At 47.6% G+C, this 17,691-nt stretch overlaps 1 protein-coding gene, 1 long non-coding RNA gene and 1 other non-coding gene across 5 annotated transcripts in view; 1 reads left to right on the top strand and 2 right to left on the bottom strand.

Moving 5' to 3' along the window:
- The window catches only part of LOC141583532 (uncharacterized), a 33,397-nt gene extending 21,598 nt beyond the window's left edge, over window positions 1-11,799 (bottom strand). The window contains exons 1-2 of the long non-coding RNA XR_012516183.1: window positions 11,653-11,799; window positions 10,204-10,278 (exon numbers count right to left, since the gene is read on the bottom strand). This is a non-coding gene — a long non-coding RNA (uncharacterized LOC141583532). The remainder of the gene's footprint in view (window positions 1-10,203; window positions 10,279-11,652) is intronic.
- A 306-nt stretch (window positions 11,800-12,105) lies between these two features.
- The window catches only part of MTMR12 (myotubularin related protein 12), a 101,638-nt gene continuing 96,052 nt past the window's right edge, over window positions 12,106-17,691 (top strand). For 2 of the 3 annotated variants that reach the window (XM_039469759.2, XM_074386792.1), the window contains exon 1: window positions 12,106-12,328. In XM_039469759.2, coding sequence (XP_039325693.1) covers window positions 12,248-12,328 — 81 coding nt within the window. In that variant the 5' untranslated portion in view covers window positions 12,106-12,247. The remainder of the gene's footprint in view (window positions 12,329-17,691) is intronic. The other variant, XM_039469763.2, reaches the window with a different exon arrangement.
- LOC120365658 (U6 spliceosomal RNA) lies at window positions 16,204-16,307 on the bottom strand. Its single transcript, XR_005580546.1, has one exon. It is a non-coding gene; the product is annotated as a U6 spliceosomal RNA (small nuclear RNA).

A 17,691-nucleotide genomic window follows, 5' to 3' on the forward strand; every position in this document is an offset into this window, starting at 1 on the left:
TCATCACCTGCCCCATAGTTTGCCCCATCATTTGGGGGGCTATGAGAGAAGAGTGGGCCTCAGTCCTGCACCTCCGTCTGGGAGTTTTGTAGCTAGTGGACCTGCTGACCAACTCCCTCAACCCTGCCACACACGCACTCACACACACACTTGCATGCACATATGCACACATGCACACGTGCTCGCATACATGAACACGTGCACACATACATGCATACGTGCACGCATGCACGTACATGGTACAGAGTGGTTGAAGTGGAGCCATGGCCTTTCCAGGCACTACAGAGCTTGTCCCTATGTCTCCCAAGTTTTCCACAGCCTTCAAGTGAGACACAGCAAGTACTTAGGAGAGAGAGCCAAGGTGCTACTGAGAGGCTGCCCAGCAGAGGAAATGAGCACACCGGTTCAAGGACAAGGCATAAGCCATCCAAAGGGTGAGAAAGGACTTAGCTGCATCTCTGAGGAAGCACCGGGCCAGCGAGCTGCACCGGAGCAGGAAGGAGTGACAGCAGGCCCCAGTTAGCGCTCTCGGAGCCAAGCACCTTCCCTGCGAGAAACAGACAAGCCCAGTCCTGGGACCCAAGTCAGGGAGATGGGCAACCCCACCCATCCCACCTCAGATAGAGGCTCCGTGCACTCCTAGAGCCTTCAATTCAGCCCAGAGGGGAGAGGGAGGAAAACAGAGAGAGGAGCCGGAAATGAATGGTGTGCTTCCGGATTTTCAAACCCTATTCAGCCCTGAACAAAACTTAGAAGGAAGAGAAGATTGACTGGCTCATAAGGCCTGGAATGACAAAGAAAAAGCTCAGAAATAACCGGATTCAGTTGCCTGCATCAGACCACGACGCTCAGAATCACGGTTCAGAAGTCACATGGTCAGAGTAAGTGCCAGGGTGCCACTGACAGCACTGTGATCCTGGGCGAGTTGTTTTACTTCTCCGGGCCCTGTGAGTGCACCCCCCTTTCAAAATGAGTTTTCTCCCAGCTCTGGGAGTGTACAGTTCTGTGGCCCCCAGGGTGGCCTGCAGCTGGCTCGAGCCCGGCTTCTACTCCATGCTTCATGTGGCTGTGGACCCAGCAAGTGTGCCCAGAGGAGGCCTGGTGACAGACAGCAGGCCTGGTGACAGCAGGCAGGGAAGGACCCAGCCCAGCCTCCTTTGTCATTTTCCTTCATCCTGTGCAGCTTTGTGGGAGAGTGTCCCAGTCTGTGCTGAGAATACCTTCCTGGTCAACACTTTTGCAATCGTCCTGTAGAGGGCACAGTGTCCTCGTCCCAACGGCTTCCATGGTTCAGTCAAGCCCTGAAGACTTTTCTGTCCATCTGCTGATTTACTCAAAGCACTGAGGACAGCACTTTGGGAACAGGGCATATCAGGGAGCGCAGGAGGGGCCTTTGACTGTGAGGAGCTCGCAGTAGCTCTCAAGAAGAAATGACACGAACCTGGTCCAGTCAATCAAAGGCATATTCATGTGGACAGGCTAAGATAGCAAACAGATTCTAGATGCTTAAGAATTCAGAAAGAATTCAATGAGGTGGCTCATGCCTGTAATACCAGCACTTTGGGGAGGCCGAGGCGGGTGGATAGCTTGAGGCCAGGAGTTTGAGACCAGCCTGGCCAACATGGCGAAACCCTGTCTCTGGTAAAAATACAAAAATTGACAGGGTGCAGTGGCTCATACCTGTAATCCCAGCGCTTTGGGAGGCTAAGGCGGGTGAATCATGAGGTCAGGAGTTCAAGACCAGCCTGGCCAACATGGTGAAACCCTGTATCTACTAAAAATACAAAAATATTAGCTGGGCATGGTGGCAGGCACCTGTAATCCCAGCTACTCAGAAGGCTGAGACAAGAGAATCATCTGAACCTGGGAGGCAGAGGTTGCAGTGAGCCCAGATTGTGCCATTGCACTCCAGCCTGGGTGACAGAGTGAGACTGTGTCTCAAAAAAAAAAAAAAAAAAAAAGGAAAAGAGATAGATACATTTACTCTATAATCCACCCTTTCTTACAAATGCAAACTGCTCTGCACCTTGCTTTAATCACTCACTAAATCTTGGATCTCATATTATATTTCCAACACTCTAAACACTTTACATCTATTAACTCATTCAATCCTGGGAGCTAGTTGCCATTATCATCCTCACAACTATCATTTCTGTAGGTGAGAAAATTGAGGTCCAAGAAGATAAGTGCATCATTAATGGTTACCTATCTAGTAACTGGTGGAGGCAGGACTTGAACCTGGCAGTCTGAGTCCAGAATATCTGCCTTCAACCACAAAACTTTACCACCTTTCCACATGTATATCTGTAGGCTACACTTTTAGAAGTTAAAGCCCTGAGATGATTTTTTTTTTTTTTTTTTTTTTTTTTTTGAGACAGAGTCTTGCTCTGTCACCTAGGCTGGAGTGCAGTGGCCCAGTCTCAGCTCATTACAGTCTCAGCCTCCCAGGTTCAAGCAATTCTCCTGCCTCAGCCTCCAAGTAGCTGGGATTACAGGCATGCACCACCACGTCTGGCTAATTTCTATATTTTTAGTAGAGACAGGGTTTCACCGTGTTGTCCAGTCTGGTCTTGAACTCCTGACCTCAAGTGATTCCCTGGCCTTGGCCTCCCAAAGTACTCGTATTACATGTGTGAGCCACTACACTGGGCCATGAGACTATTTTTGGTAGATATTGCAAGATTACCTTTCCTCTTGCCCCGTCAGTTGACACTCACACCCTAATGGATGAGAATCCCCATCTCTCCAGTCCTCACTGAGGACTCACTCAGAGTAGTGTCAGTGGTTGGATAGGTGCTCATGATAAAGGAGACCATCCCTGCTCTTGAGAACTTCCAGTCTTATTGGAAGAGGCTAAGAGGTGAGTCACAGTGGACTAATGGTAACCCCTACTTAACGAATAAACCAACCAGGATATTAACTTGTGCTTTGAAGAAAGCAGAATACACAAAGAGTAGGCTCCTCAAGTCTCCTACAGTGTGACCAACTTAGGTTGTGTGTTTTGTGAAACCACAAAAAATAAAACAGGCCGGGTGCGGAGGCTCATGCCTGTAATCCCAGCACTTTGGGAGGCCGAGGCAGAAGGATCACCTGAGGTAAGGAGTTTGAGACCAGCCTGGCCAACATGGTGAAACCCTGTCTCTACTAAAAATATACAAATTAGCCAGGTGTAGTGGCAGGTGCCTCTAATCCCAGTTGCTCAGGAGGCTGAAGCAGGAGAATCGCTTGAATCCAGGAGGTGGAGGTTGCAGTGAGCCGAGATTGTGCCATTACACTCTAGCCTGGGGGTCAAGAACCAGAATTTTTCTCTAAATAAATAAGTAAAAATCAATAAATCATCACAAAGCCTCCCCAGCAGGCCCTCATATGACAACACGACAAGATTAAAAACAATCCAAATGCTTTTTAATCCAGGTCTGCTCCTCACCATCTTCAGAGGAAGGCTGAAAGACCCTTTGTTGTAGTAAGAGGTTAAGGAATTTTCTAGTTCCAGTGAAAGAAGAGGGAAGTCTGCAGACACCAGACCATTTGCTAAAGGTGAATTTTGGCAAGAGGCGTTTTAGTCCTCAAATATATATACAAATTGTATACACATAAAAAGAGGTCCTGGTTTGTATCCACTTAAAAGTGCAGGCAGGAGGCCTGGCGTGGTGTCTCATTCCTGTGATCTCAACACTTTGGGAGGCCAAGGCCAGCCGATTGCTTGAGCCAAGGAGTTCGAGACCAGCCTAGCCAACATGTTGAAACCCTGTATCTATAAAAATTAAAGGAAAAGAAAACTGCAGGTCTAACTAGGGTGCTAGAGCTTTAATTCTTGCTTCTGTGCTGAGTCAGTCACTGCCCTCTCTGCTTTTCAGCTAATGAATGCCATTTCACTCACTCAGGTGAAAATATTTTTAAAATTCCTGCTATGTGCTAGGCACCTGTTAGATACACATGAGTAAGACACACAAATAGGCTGCTTCAAGTGACTCCCAAGAGGAGGAAATGCAACTGGGTAGGCTTCAACCACCTGCCACAGTAAAATGCTCCCAGCCAGCTGGGAGTGTGCTGCTGCCTGTGAGTTTCAGCTGTCTGTGGGAAGAAATGGATTTGCGCTTGGTCTGGCATACATTTCTATGTGAGCTAAGATTTGCTCCTATTTATAACTCTCCAGGAAGGCTTAGGGAAGCATTAGGAGAAAGAAATGTTCATGAAGCATTTTGTGTAAAGTAAAATATTTCAGAGTCTAGGGGCTTCCATCTGCGTTTATGAATAGATGGAAAATTATTTGACCTCAGCATACAGGAATTTGTCAATCAGTTGGGAGACTCTCCCAAAGGAGATTTGACCTCACACCCTAAAGACAAAGTAAAAATATGCTGATAGTTAGAGAACCTTAAAAGCAAGATAGAAAAAAATATACATAAGCAAATAAATTAATTAACTTTTTAAAAAGCAAGATGGAAGCAGATTTTAGCTTGTCCTCTGTACTCATCCCCTTTCTGCTCTTTAAAGAAAGTGGGGGAGCCAGGCACAGTGGCTCATAGCTCTAATCGTAGCACCTTGGAGGTTGAAAGGGGTGGATCACTTGAGGTCAGGAGTTCAAGACCAGCCTGGACAATGTGGTGAAACCCCAACTCTACTATAAATGCAAAAATTGGGGGGCGGGGGCATGGTGAGGCATTCCTGTAATCCCAGCTACTTGGGAGGCTGAGGCAGGGGAATTGCTTAATCCCCGGAGGTAGAGGTAGTAGTGAGGCAAGATCACCTGCTGCACTCCAGCCTGGGTGCCGGAGCAAGACTCCATTTCAAAAAAAAAAAAAAAAAAAGAAAGAAAGAAAGAGAGAGAGAAAAAAAAAAAGCTCGGGTTTTCATCACTGTATCAAAACTGATTCTGAAGTGAAATGGTAAAAGTTCCCTTGTCTCCCTCAGATGGCGTGCGATGGGGGTGTGGCTCGTCTCTTAAGTGTCCCACTGCTCAAACCCCTACGGGGAGCACGCAGAAAAGGCTGTGGGGCTCCGACGCCAGGACAGTGCCTAGGGTGAATGCTTACAGCTTCTGAAGCCACAGTGGGCATGTGTTATAGGGTGCTCATTTAATTTAGTCGTCCATAAGTGGCTTGTACTAGTCAGCTCAGTTAGACCCCCTGCCTTATCGCAAGCACAGAGGGCTTTCTGTATCCCGGGGTTTCTTGCCTTGGTGTACCATTAGAATCAGATCACATGTAGGCTTGGAGATTGATCACAAGGTTTTATTGAGTAGAAGTAGCTCTCAGAAGATGGGGGAGACAGAAGGGGATGAAGTGGGAAGGTGGCTTCCCTGGAGTCAGTCTGCTCAGTGGCCTGGGCTCTCCTCTGACCCGGCCCCCGCGTTGTTCCGCTGCTTGATGGCCTGCTGCCAGCATCAGTGTGCTCTTAATCACGGTGCATTCCTCTCAACATCCAGCCACTTGTGTCTTTGTCCACTGGAGTGTTCCTTCCTCTCCATGTCCAGCCACTTTATATGCATGCTTACTAGGGTCTTGGGGTTTTTACAGCACAGGATGGGGGAGTGGCAGGCCAGGGTGGTCTTGAGAAATGCAACATTTGGGCACAAAAACAGAAATGCCTGTCCTCACCTAGGTCCGTGGGCACAGGCCGAGGGGTGGAGCCCTCACCAGCATGCCTTAGTCCATTCCTGCTGCTCTACCAAAATGCCTTCGACTGGGAATTTATAGATATTAGAAACTTATTTCTCATTATTCTGGAGGCTGAAACTCCAAGATCAAGGCACCAGTAGATTTGGTGTCTGGTAAGGGCTGCTCTGCTTCTGAAACTGGCCCAATTGTCCTATAGAACTGATGTTCACAGTTTCTTTGAACAAACATAGAAATTGATGCTCTCAATCTTTCTTTTTTCTTTTTGAGACATGGTATCTCTCTCTGTGTTGCCCAGACTGAAGGCTGAAGTGCAGTAGCATGATCATGGCTCACTGCAGCCTTGATCTCCCAGGCTCAAGCGATCCTCCCACCTCAGTCTCTAGAGTAGCCAGGAATACAGATGCATGCCACCATGCCTCCCTAATTTTTGCATTTTTCTAGAGAAGGGGGTTTCACCATGTTGTTCAGGCTGGTCTTGAACTCCTGGGCTCAAAGGATCTGCCTGCCTTGGCCTCCCAAAGTGCTGGGATTACAGGACTGAGCCACAGCATGGCCACATCCTCTCTAAAATTGACCACATAATTGGAAGTAAATCATTCCTCAGAAAAACAAAACAAAACAACAACAACAACAAAAAAAAAAACTTGAGAAAGTTACATTTGTCTTATCTGAGTTCCTTTCTCAGGAAACCAACCATCAGTCCTCCCAGATAGTAACAAGGAATTGAAACTTATCAGATCACCACATCTGGACAATGAGATGTCAAACCCCTCACTTATCAGGATTGCTTAATGGACCACTTGCTTCCTATTGACCGACTTCTCTTTCTTTTCCCTCCCTAATTCCTGTTTTCCCACACATGGTCACATTTTTTCCCCACTATATAAGCCCCTAGTTTTATTTGGTCAGGGACATGGATTTGAGACTGATCTACTATCTCCTCAGCTGCAGCACCTGAAAAGCCTTCTTCCATTGTCTCAGTGATTGACTTCTTTCTTTAACAAAGTCCCACAGTTAATTAGCAGGAAGGAGTCACTTTGCTTTTCCTTCTATGATCCCTGAAACTGGTAAGTTATGTTCTACTTGGTGAGATCATACAGAGGATAGCCATCACCTATTTAGTTCTTGCTGCGTACCAGATGTCACCTGAATCAACTTGTTTAATCTTCTGAACAGTACCTGTGATGGTTAATACTGAGTGTCAACTTGACTGAATTGAAGGATACAGAGTATTGATCCTGGGTGTGTCTGTGAGGGTGCTGCCAAAGGAGATTCACATTTGAGTCAGTGGGCTGGGAAAGGTGACCCACCTTTAATCTGGATGCTGGATGTGTGAAATCTAATCGGCTGCCAGTACTGCTAGAATATAAGCCGTCAGAAAAATGTGAAAAGAGAGACTGGCCTAGCCTCCCAGCCTACATCTTTCTCCCGTGCTGGATGCTTCCTGCCCTCAAACATGGGACTCCAAGTTCTCCAGTTTTGGTACTTGGACTGGCTCTCTTTGCTCCTCAGCCTGCAGACGGCCTATTGTGGGACCTTGTGATTATGTGAATCAATACCTGAATCAACTCCCCTTTATGTATATATCTACTCCATTAGTTCTGTCTCTCTAGAGAACCTAATACAGTCCCCTAACCACCTTAAAGTAGTTATTATTGTTGTTGTCACCCTCATTTTAAGGTGAGGAAATGGAGACACAGAGAGAGGAAGTGCTTTGCCCAAGGACACAGAGATAAGAAAGGGAATAGGCTAGGCTGGCTGCATCATTTGCAGGGCCAAGCACAAAATGAGAATGTGGGGCCCCAGTCAGGGGGTGGGGAAGTCAACTCCCCTTCTTATAGTGGATGGGTGACCCCTAAGGGATGGCCACCTCTGCCATCCAGGCCATATTTGGTACCAGGACGGGGGTGGGTGGAAGCCCCTGCCGGTAGCTGAGGCACTGCCAACCTAGGGCAAGGATAGCTGCCACCTTAACCTGAAGACACCAGAGAGGGTCAGGGAGCTGTGCCTCACCCTGATCCTCTGCGAGACAGTGCCCACGCACCCACTGGGAGGGTGGATGGTGATGGTAGGACAGGAGACTCCACCCTCCCTCACCCCTGGGCAATGAGACCCGGTTGCTGCCCTGGGCAGAAGTGGGCAGCAGTTGTGGAGTTGGCTAGGGAGAGCCACAGTGCCATGGGATAGCAGGCACCCAAGAGGAAGGAGGAGGGGCTGGGAGGTGGGACTGTGCATGAGCTGAGATGCCCAGACCCCTTGAGTGTGCTCCATCCTCCATCAATCATTAACCTTCACTTAAAACACAAACTCAATGATAAAGTTATTAAGAAGCTCAAGGCCGGCCGGGTGCGGTGGCTCACGCCTGTAATCCCAGCACTTTGGGAGGCCAACGCGGGTAGATCATGAGGTCAGGAGTTCAAGACCAGCCTGGCCAAGATGGTGAAACCTTGTCTCAACTAAAAATACAAAAATTAGCCAAGAGCAGTGGCAGGGGCCTGTAATCCCAACTATTCAGGAGGCTGAGGCAGGAGAATCACTTGAACCAGGGCGCCAAGATGGCACCACTACACTCCAGCCTGGGGAGCAGAGGGAGACTTCATCTCAAAAAAAAAACAAACAAACAAAAAAAAAAAAAAAACAAAAGCTCAAAGCCAAAACCACAAAGGATAAAACCCCAAGCCCTCTTTTTTTTTTTTTTTTTTTTTTTTTTTGAGACAGGGTCTTGCTATGTCACCCGGGCTGGAGTGACTCCAATCATGGCTCATTGCTGCCTCCAGGGCTCAAGCGATCCTCCCACCTCAGCCTCTCAAGTAGCTGGGACTACAGGTGCACACCATCATGCCAGGCTAATTCTTTGTATTGTTTTTAGAGACCGAGTCATCCTAGGTTGCCCAGTCTGGTCTCAAACTACTGGACTCAAGTGATCTGCCTGCCTTGGCCTCCCAAAGTGCTGGGATCACAGGTGTAATCCCACTGCACCCGGCTTCCAAGCCTTCTTAAGTGTGAGATTCTGTGTGACTGCACTAGTTTCATGTCAAAAGAAGCCAGCTTTGGACATACTCACATTTATTAATAACTGGTGAAAAGTCGTGGAAATTCAATGTACTTTGAAAAGTGAGAAAGGAAACATTTGCTCAGTCTCTAAAAATCTGCACTGCCTTTCTACTTCAAAAAGTGAAAACTACAAAATATAAAGTGATACTAGTCTTGACAAATAAATTTATTCTTTAACACCCCCATGAGGAATTTCTTTTTTCTTTTTTTCCTTCTTTTTTTTTTTTTTTTTTTTGAGATGGAATTTTGCTCTGTCACCCAGGCTGGAGTGCAGTGGCACAGTCTAGGCTCACTGCAACCTCCACCTTCCAGGTTCAAGTGATTCTCCTGTCTCAGCCTCCCAAGTAGCTGGGACTACAGGCACCCACCGCCATGCCCGTCTAATTTCTGTATTTTTAGTAGAGACAGGGTTTCACCAGACCATCTTTGCCAGGCTGGTCTTGAACTCCTGACTTTGTGATCCACTTACCTTGGCTTCCCAAAGTGCTGGGATTACAGGTGTGAGCCACTGCGCCCAGCCAGGAATATCTTTCTTTGTGAAGCTTTACTTAGTAACCATAAGAGGTTTATTGCCCAATGCACTGGACAAGTCAATACACCAAGACACCAGGTTACACTCGTGAAAGAGGTATAATTGTAGAGCTGCTGGGTGAGGAGATGGGAGGAAACCTCAAATTCATCTCCCCAAGGAGTCGAGGAGTTTGAGGCTAGGGGTTTTTGTTTGTTTTGAGAAAGAATTTTGCTTTGTCACCTAGGCTGGAGTGCAGTGACATATCAGCTCACTGTAACCTCAAACTCCTGTGCTCAAGCAATCTTTCCACCTCAACCTTCTGAGTACCTTGGACTACAGGCTTACACCATTATGCCCGGCTCATTTTTTAATGTTTTGTAGAGAGGGCCTCATTATGTTGTCTGGGCTGGTCTTGAACTCCTGAACTCAAGTGCGTTTCCTACTTTAGCCTCTAAAAGTGCTAGGATTACAGGTGTGAGCTACTGCACCCCGCCTGGGGCTAGGGTTTTTAAGTGGACCAAAGTTGGAGATCATTGATTGGTTGAAAAGTGCAGGGTGAAGGCATGAGGCAGAGAGATGAAGAAATTGTATTCTCATGCTGATTCGGTTCCTGTGTGAGTGTGCGTGTGCGTGTGGGTGTGCGTGTGTGTATGTTGGGGAGGGTGATCTTTAAACTGGTTGATGTTGGCTGTTCTGCTGGAAGTTAGAATCTGCCTAAGCAGTTCTTAAACAAAACCCTTATGATTCCAGAGCTAGAAATCCTACCTATTGAAACAACAGGGATGCAAATGGTCAGCACCTAGTGTTACCTGACATTGAGTTATTAATACAAAGAAGCAGGTCAAACTGCAGTCTGATTAATGCTTGGTTATAACTTTATTTCTGTGCAGAATTCTTCTCAACCTTGTAAGGATGGCTTCAACTTGGACTTCCCCAATAGAATGGACCACACTTTCATTGTGCTGCTAATTTGTATAATTAAAATGTTAAGAACTTGGAATATCAAATGAGACTAACCTGGATCGGAATCCCAGCTCTCTCAGTGATTAGTTGTGAGACCTGGCCAAATTACTTGCATCTCTGTTTTGTCACCTGGAAACAGAGATAAGGAAACTCAGTGGCAGCTGAAGCACAGCTATACCAAATAGGCTTATAAGTGGCAATCTGGCTGGAAAGTGCGCTGCAGGACTTGTGCTGAAACTTTGCAAAAGCAAGCACATTTGTTTTCACTAAGATTTTATATTTACTTGCAGTGTATTTGGGAATGGGAAGCAAATGGAGATCAAGAGGGTAAAAATCAAGGTCACTGATGAGAGTACTTAGCACAGTGCCTAACACCTAAAACATTAACTGCATATATTTATCAGTTTTTTTCCACTAGATTGAATTTCTTAAGATCTGGATTTGTTCTTATTTATCTGAAGCTAACAATGCTTGGCACCAAATGTAGAATTGAAATGAATTTTCTTCTTTGCAATCTTGGCTAAAAAGTGAGGGTTTTATCAATAACTTTGTAGAGTTAAAACTAAGTCTCTTACGGGCTCTTGATATTCATCCTGTTAGAAACACAAAGAAGCGGAAAAAGTTTGGAAAAATGAAGTTGACAAAGTCTTTTATTATCAAACACTCAAACTTATTCCTTACTGCCTTAACACTTGATTTGTCTCCCCCCCACCTCCTTTCTTTTTCTTTTTGAGACAGGTTTGCGTTGCCGCCCAGGCTGGAGTGCAGTGGCCCGATCCTGGCTCCCTGCAGCCTCGGTCCAAGTGATTCTCGTGCCTCAGCCTCCCAAGTAGTTAAAGGCGCCTGCCAACACGCCCGGCTATTTTTTTGTATTTTTAGTACAGACGGAATTTCTCCATGTCGGCCAGGCTGGTCTCCATCTCCTGGCCTCAAGAGATCCACCCGCCTCGGCCTCCCAAAGTGCTGGGATTAGAGGCATGAGTCACCCGTTTTTCTCTTTTGTTTACATTTAAAATAATAAACCTTGAGGTTGAGCGCGGTGGCTCACGCCTGTAATCTCAGCACTTTGGGAAGCCGAGGCGGATGGATCATCCGAGATCAGGAGTTCGAGACCAGCCTGGACAAAATGGTGAACCCCCCCGTCACTACTAAAAATAAAAAATATTAGCCATGTGTGCTGGCACGCGCCTGTAGTCTCAGCTATTCGGAAGGCTGAGGTAGGAGAATCGCTTGAACCCAGGAGGCGGAGGCTGCAGTGAGCCTAGCCTGTGCGATTGCACTCCGGTCTGGGCAACAGAGTGAGACTCTGACCGCCCCCCGCCAAAAAAAAAAAAAATTGGCTGGACGGCACCTGTAATACCAGCTACTCGGGAGGCTGAGGCAGGAGAATCGCTTGAACCTGGGAAGGCAGAGGTTGCTGTGACCCGATATCGCGCCATTGCACTCCAGCCTGGGCGGCAAGAGCAAAACGCCGTTTCAAAAGTATATAATAAAATAAAATACCTTGAACGTCACCGATGTAAATTTGGAACTCCTATAGCGAGATTCCATACATCCCGCTTTTGGACGTTTTATTCCAAAGACACAGCAAAAGGAAGAAAACGACTGCGGTGAACCACAGCTCACGACAACTTGGTGAGTGCAGGATCATTGGACGATGGTGACATCCATCCAATCGTCGGGAAGTCCGGAGAGAACGCTGTCTGGATTAGTTAGAGGAAACATCTCTCCAGGTTCGTTCAAGAAGGGGTTCAGCCGGCAACGTCTCTGGCCAATCAGAGAAAGCATGAGGGCGGGCTGTGCAGCAGGAAGGTGGTGAATCTCGGCGGGTCAGACCCTCCTGCCGCGATGGGGGGGCGTGGCCTCCGCGTGCGGGCTCCAGGCTCGCTGGGCCGCGCGCGGGGTGGGCGGGGCCCACGAGCCTGGGCGGGGCGAGCGGTGTCAGCCGCAGAGCCGGATGCGGGCGGCACCGCGGCGGCAGCGGCCTGGGGATGGGCGGAGCCCCAGCCGCTAGTGCTGGTGGCCGCCGCTGCTGCCCCAGCCAGAGCCCGAGCCGCCGCCTTTGCGCCCGTGCGTCGCTGCTTCCCAGGGCGGCGGTATGCTAGGGAAAGGGGTAGTCGGTGGTGGTGGCGGCACCAAGGCGCCCAAGCCCTCCTTCGTGTCGTACGTACGCCCTGAGGTGAGGGAGCGCCGCGCGGGCGGGGCGTCGGGCTGGGGCGGCCCGGGCGTGGGGCGTCGGGAGCACCTTCCCGGTGGTGGGGAGCGCCGCGGATCGCTTCCTGCCCTTGTGCCGGGCGATCGGGCAGCCGAGCGGGCTGAGGCCGCAGGGGCGCGCTGGGGCCTCCTCGCCGACCGGGGTAAGGACCCCGGCGCGGCCAGGCAGGTGCCGGAGCGCAGGGCCGGGTCGCTGGCGGCTGGTGGAGGGGCCCGAGCCGAGAAGGGGTTGAGGCCCGGGACTCCCCTCCGGATTCTGGAGAGGAACTGGGGTTGTGGGCACTGCTGGGAGGGGAAGGGCCGGGGGTCGGGGCTCCCAAGGGGGCCCGGCCGGATCCCGCGTGGGTCTGTCCTGCCGCTGAACTTTCTCAGTGAGCCCAGGAGCCCGCCGGCCTCCGCTCCCTGCCTGTGAGTACCTCGGATGCCACTGGCGGGATGCCCTGCACCTTCGTCCGCCTCCCATCAGCGCTGAGGGAGAAACGGGGGTCGGCCCGGCCTCAGCCCGTCTCTGCCTCTCCCTTGGGAATTCTCCTCTGTCGCTTCTTTCTCCCCTCACCATCGTCCTTTCCACCCCCTTCCTGTTCTGAGTCTTCATGTCAAGAAGTTTGTTCATTCATTCAGAAAATACTTCTGGAGCTCCTACTATGTGTGTCAGGCACTGTTCTAAATGCTTGGAATAGACGTCAGTGATCAGGACAGAGAACTCGGCTTTCTTGGAGCTTGAGGGGGAGAGGAGAAACATGGTGAATTATAGATAGTTAAGTAAATTATACGGTGTAGTAGGAGGTGATAAATATCATGGGAAAGAAAAGGCATTTTTTTTCCTCTTCGCAAAGGTGGCATTTGAGCCGAGACTTGAAGATATGAGGAGTCTGAGAGAAGAGCGTCCAGGTAGAGGGAACAGCCCCCAGGGAAGGTCGTGAGGTGGGAGTATGTCTGAAGGGTTGGTGGAGCGTCAAGGAAGCCAGCATGGCACAGGCCGCATGGACAAGGAGAGGACGTTAGAGAGATCAGAACTCGTAGGCCTTGCTCAGGGCTTCTTGAGCAATAGTTCTTTTTTTTTTTTGAGACGGAGTTTCGCTCTTGTTGCCCAGGCTGGAGTGCAATGGCGCGATCTCGGCTCACCGCAACCTCCGCCTCCTGGGTTCAGGCAATTCTCCTGCCTCAGCCTCCTGAGTAGCTGGGATTACAGGCACGTGCCACCATGCCCAGCTAATTTTTTGTATTTTTAGTAGAGACGGGGGTTTCACCATGTTGACCAGGATGGTCTCGATCTCTTGACCTCGTGATCCACCCGCCTCGGCCTCCCAAAGTGCTGGGATTACAGGCTTGAGCCACCGCGCCCGGCCGAGCAATAGTTCTTAATCCAAATGCCTAGTGAGATGCCTTCCCATTTCGGATTTGTGAAGGTTCATTTCTGCCCTTCTCTCCAGCAGAAGTGCAGAAGCAGCGCCAAATTTGTTGTACATGTCTTCCCACCTGTGTCTTGCAGAAGCACGTGGGCTGTGGATGAGAGATCTGATCAGGGACTGCTTCTATGAGACCGCCTGGGGCCTGAAGCATTTGCATATGTATCTTTAAATCCAAGATATGTGTGTTTTCTGCAGGGGAGAGTGCTCTTAGAATCGGTCATATTTTTAGTCCTAGTATGAAAATACAAACCATTTCCTGTTAGCACTTGATGTGGAGTCAGGGTAGTCTTAAATTTTCAGCAGGCTTCCCTTGTAGTATCACGTGTAAGTAATACAGTCAGTTTCTCTTTGTACCTTTTTAAAACATTTAAATTTTTAAAAAAATTTTTTGGGGTGTAATAGGTGTATATATTTAATGGGATACATGAAATATTTGAGCTGGGTGTAGTGGCTGACACCTGTAATCCTAGCACTTTGGGAGGCTGAGGTAGGTGGATCACATGAGGTCAGGAGTTTCCAGACCAGCCTGGTCAACATGGCGAAACCCCAAAATTAGTCAGGCGTAGTGGTGTACACCTGTAATCCCAGCTACTAGGGAGGCTGAGGCAGGAGAAGCGCTTAAACCCGGGAGGTGGAGGCTGCAGTGAGCCGAGATTGCGCCACTGCACTCCAGCTTGAGTGCAGTGGCGAGACTCTCGAGACTCCATCTCAAAAAATGAAAAAAGAAATATTTGGATACAGGCATACAAAGCATGAATGGGATATCCATCACCACAAACATTTATCCTTCCTTTGTGTTGCACACTATCCAATGATACTCTTATTATTGACTGTAGTCGTCCTGTTGTGCTATCACATACTAGATCTTACTCTGTCTAACTGTATTTTTGTACCTATTAAACATCCCCATTTCCCTTTCTCCTGCTACTCTTGCCAGCTTTTGGTAATCATCATTCTATTCTCTGTCTCCATGAGTTCAATTATTTTTTTATAGACTGAGTACAGAGTTTCGGTCTTGTTGCCCAAGCTGGAGTGCAATGGCGTGATCTTGGCTCACCACAACCTTCACTTCCCTAGTTCAAGGGATTCTCCTGCCTCAGCCTCCCAAGTAGCTGGGATGGGATTACAGGCCTGCACCACTGTGCCCAGCTAATTTTTTATTTTTAGTAGAGATGGGGTTTCTCCATATTGGTCAGGCTGGTCTTCAATTCTCTACCTCAGGTGATCCACCCACCTCAGCCTCCCGAAGTGTTGGGATTACAGGTGTGAGCCACTGCGCCTGCCCAATTGTTTTAATTTCTAGCTTCCACAAATAAATGAGGACATGCAAAGTTTGTCCTTCCGTGCATGGCGTAGTTCACTTAACATAATGACCTCCAGTTCTATTCACTGTAGCAAATGACAGGATCTTATTCCTTTTTACGGCTGAATAGTACTCCCTTGTGGCTATGTACCACATTTTCTTTACCCATTCATCTGTCGATGATGGACACTTAGACTGCTTCCAAATCTATTTATGGTGAGTAGTGTTGTAATAAACATGGGAGTGCAGATTTCTCTTGCATATACTGATTTCCTTTCTTTCTTTCTTCCTTTTTTAGAGACAGGATCTTGCTTTGTTGCTCAGGTTGAAGTACAGTGGCATGATCCCAGCTTGCTGTAGGCTCCACTTCCTGTACTCAAGCGATTTTCCCAAGTAGCTGGACTGCAGGTGCATGCCAGAGCACCTGACTAATTTTAAAATTTTTAGTAGAGATGATGTCTTGCTGTGTTCCCTAGGGTGCTCTCAAATTCCTGGGCTCAAGCAGTCCACCAGCCTCAGACAGTGCTGGGACTGTAGGCGTAAGCCACTGCACCTGGCCCTGATTTCCTTTCTTTTAGGTATATACCTAGCAGTGGGCTTGCTGGATCATATGGTAGCTCTATTTTTAGTTTTTGAGGAACCTCCATGCTGTTCTCCACAGTGGTTGTACTGATTTACATTCCCATCAACAGTGTATGAGGGTTCCCTTTTGTCCACATCCTTACCAGTATTTGTTATTGCTTATCTTTTAGATGTAAGCCATTTTAACTGGGATGAGATGATATCTCATAATTTTTTTTAATATTTAAAGATTTTTTAAAAAATATGATATGCGCCGGGCGCGGTGGCTCAAGCCTGTAATCCCAGCACTTTGGGAGGCCAAGGTGGGTGGATCACAAGGTCAAGAGATCGAGACCATCCTGGTCAACAAGGTGAAACCCTGTCTCTACTAAAAATACAAAAAATTAGCTGGGCATGGTGGTGCGTGCCTGTAATCCCAGCTACTCAGGAGGCTGAGGCAGGAGAATTGCCTAAACCCAGGAGGCGGAGGTTGCAGTGAGCCGAGATCATGCCATTGCACTCCAGCCTGGGTAATAAGAGCGAAACTCCATCTCAAAAAAAAAAAAAAATATGAAATGCTTCACGAATTTGCAAGTCATCTTTGCACAGGGGCCATGCTAATCTCTATATTGTTCCAATTTTAGTATATGTGATGCTGAAGCGAGCACCCACTGTAGTTTTGATTTTTGTTTCTCTGGTGATCAATGATGTTAAGCACGTTTTCATATACTTTTTTTTTTTTTTTTGGCCATTTGTATATCTTTGTTTGAGAAATGTATATTCATATCTTTTGTCCATTTTTAATTGGATTATTAGATTTTTTTTCCTATTGAGTTGTTTGAGCTTCTTACATATTCTTGTTATTAATCCCGTCAGATAGATAATTTGTAAATATTTTCTCCCATTTAGTGGATCTTCTTTTCATTTTGTTGATAGTTTCCTTTGCTGTGCAGAAGCTTTTTAACTTGATGTGATCCCATTTGTCCATTTTTGCTTTGGATGCCTGTGCTTGTCAAGTATTCTTTGTGTCTTTTTTTGATAGAGCCTTGGTTGAAGTGCAACTGATCTTTAAACTTTTCTCTTCAGTGAAATTAAACTACAAGTGGAAAGTCTTCTGAGATGTGGCCAGAGTTCAAGAATGTTCAAATTCTTCATCCACCAAATGCACATGTTGTAATTAGACTTGTTTCTCTCTTTGCCCACAGTGCCTGATATATTTCCTTTGAGGGATAATTAGGGAAGGGGTGTGGTTCATCCCCAAAATAATCCTGAAGTAGTCACATTTTTCAGATCCTTATAGTTGGCAGTTTTGTTTTCTTGCATTAAAATAATGCTGTGCAGACACTATGCCTCTTTGTTGTAGTCTGACTCTAAACATGTTTTGTAACAGAGGATAAGGCTCTGACCTAAATTGTGGATGATTTTTTAAAAGATAAAGATAAGGCTGGGTGTGGTGGCTCACACCTGTTATCCTAGCACTTTGGGAGTCCGAGGCGGGTGGTCAACAAGGTGAAGAAATCGAGACCATCCTAGAGAAACCCTGTCTCTACTAAAAATACAAAAATACAAAAGTTAGCCGGGCGTGGTGGCTCAAGCCTGTAATCCCAGCACTTTGGGAGGCCGAGGCGGGTGGATCACAAGGTCCAAAGATCAAGACCATCCCGGTCAACATGGTGAAACCCCGTCTCTACTAAAAATACAAAAAATTAGCTGGGCATGGTGGCGTGTGCCTGTAATCCCAGCTACTCAGGAGGCTGAGGCAGGAGAATTGCCTGAACTCAGGAGGCGGAGGTTGCGGTGAGCCGAGATCGCGCCATTGCACTCCAGCCTGGGTAACAAGAGTGAAACTCTGTCTCAAAAAGAAAACAAAAACAAAAAAACCCAAAAATACAAAAGTTAGCAGGGTATGGTGATAAGAGCCTGTAGTCCCAGCTACTCGGGAGTTTGAGACAGGAGAATTGCTTGCACTGGGAGGTGGAGGTTGCAGTGAGCCAAGATCGTGCCACTGCACTGTAGCCTGGGCAAGACTCTGTCTCAAAAAAAAAATTTTAA

The sequence above is a fragment of the Saimiri boliviensis genome, chromosome 1, assembly GCF_048565385.1.
Source record: "Saimiri boliviensis isolate mSaiBol1 chromosome 1, mSaiBol1.pri, whole genome shotgun sequence".
Taxonomy (NCBI): Eukaryota; Metazoa; Chordata; class Mammalia; order Primates; family Cebidae; genus Saimiri; species Saimiri boliviensis.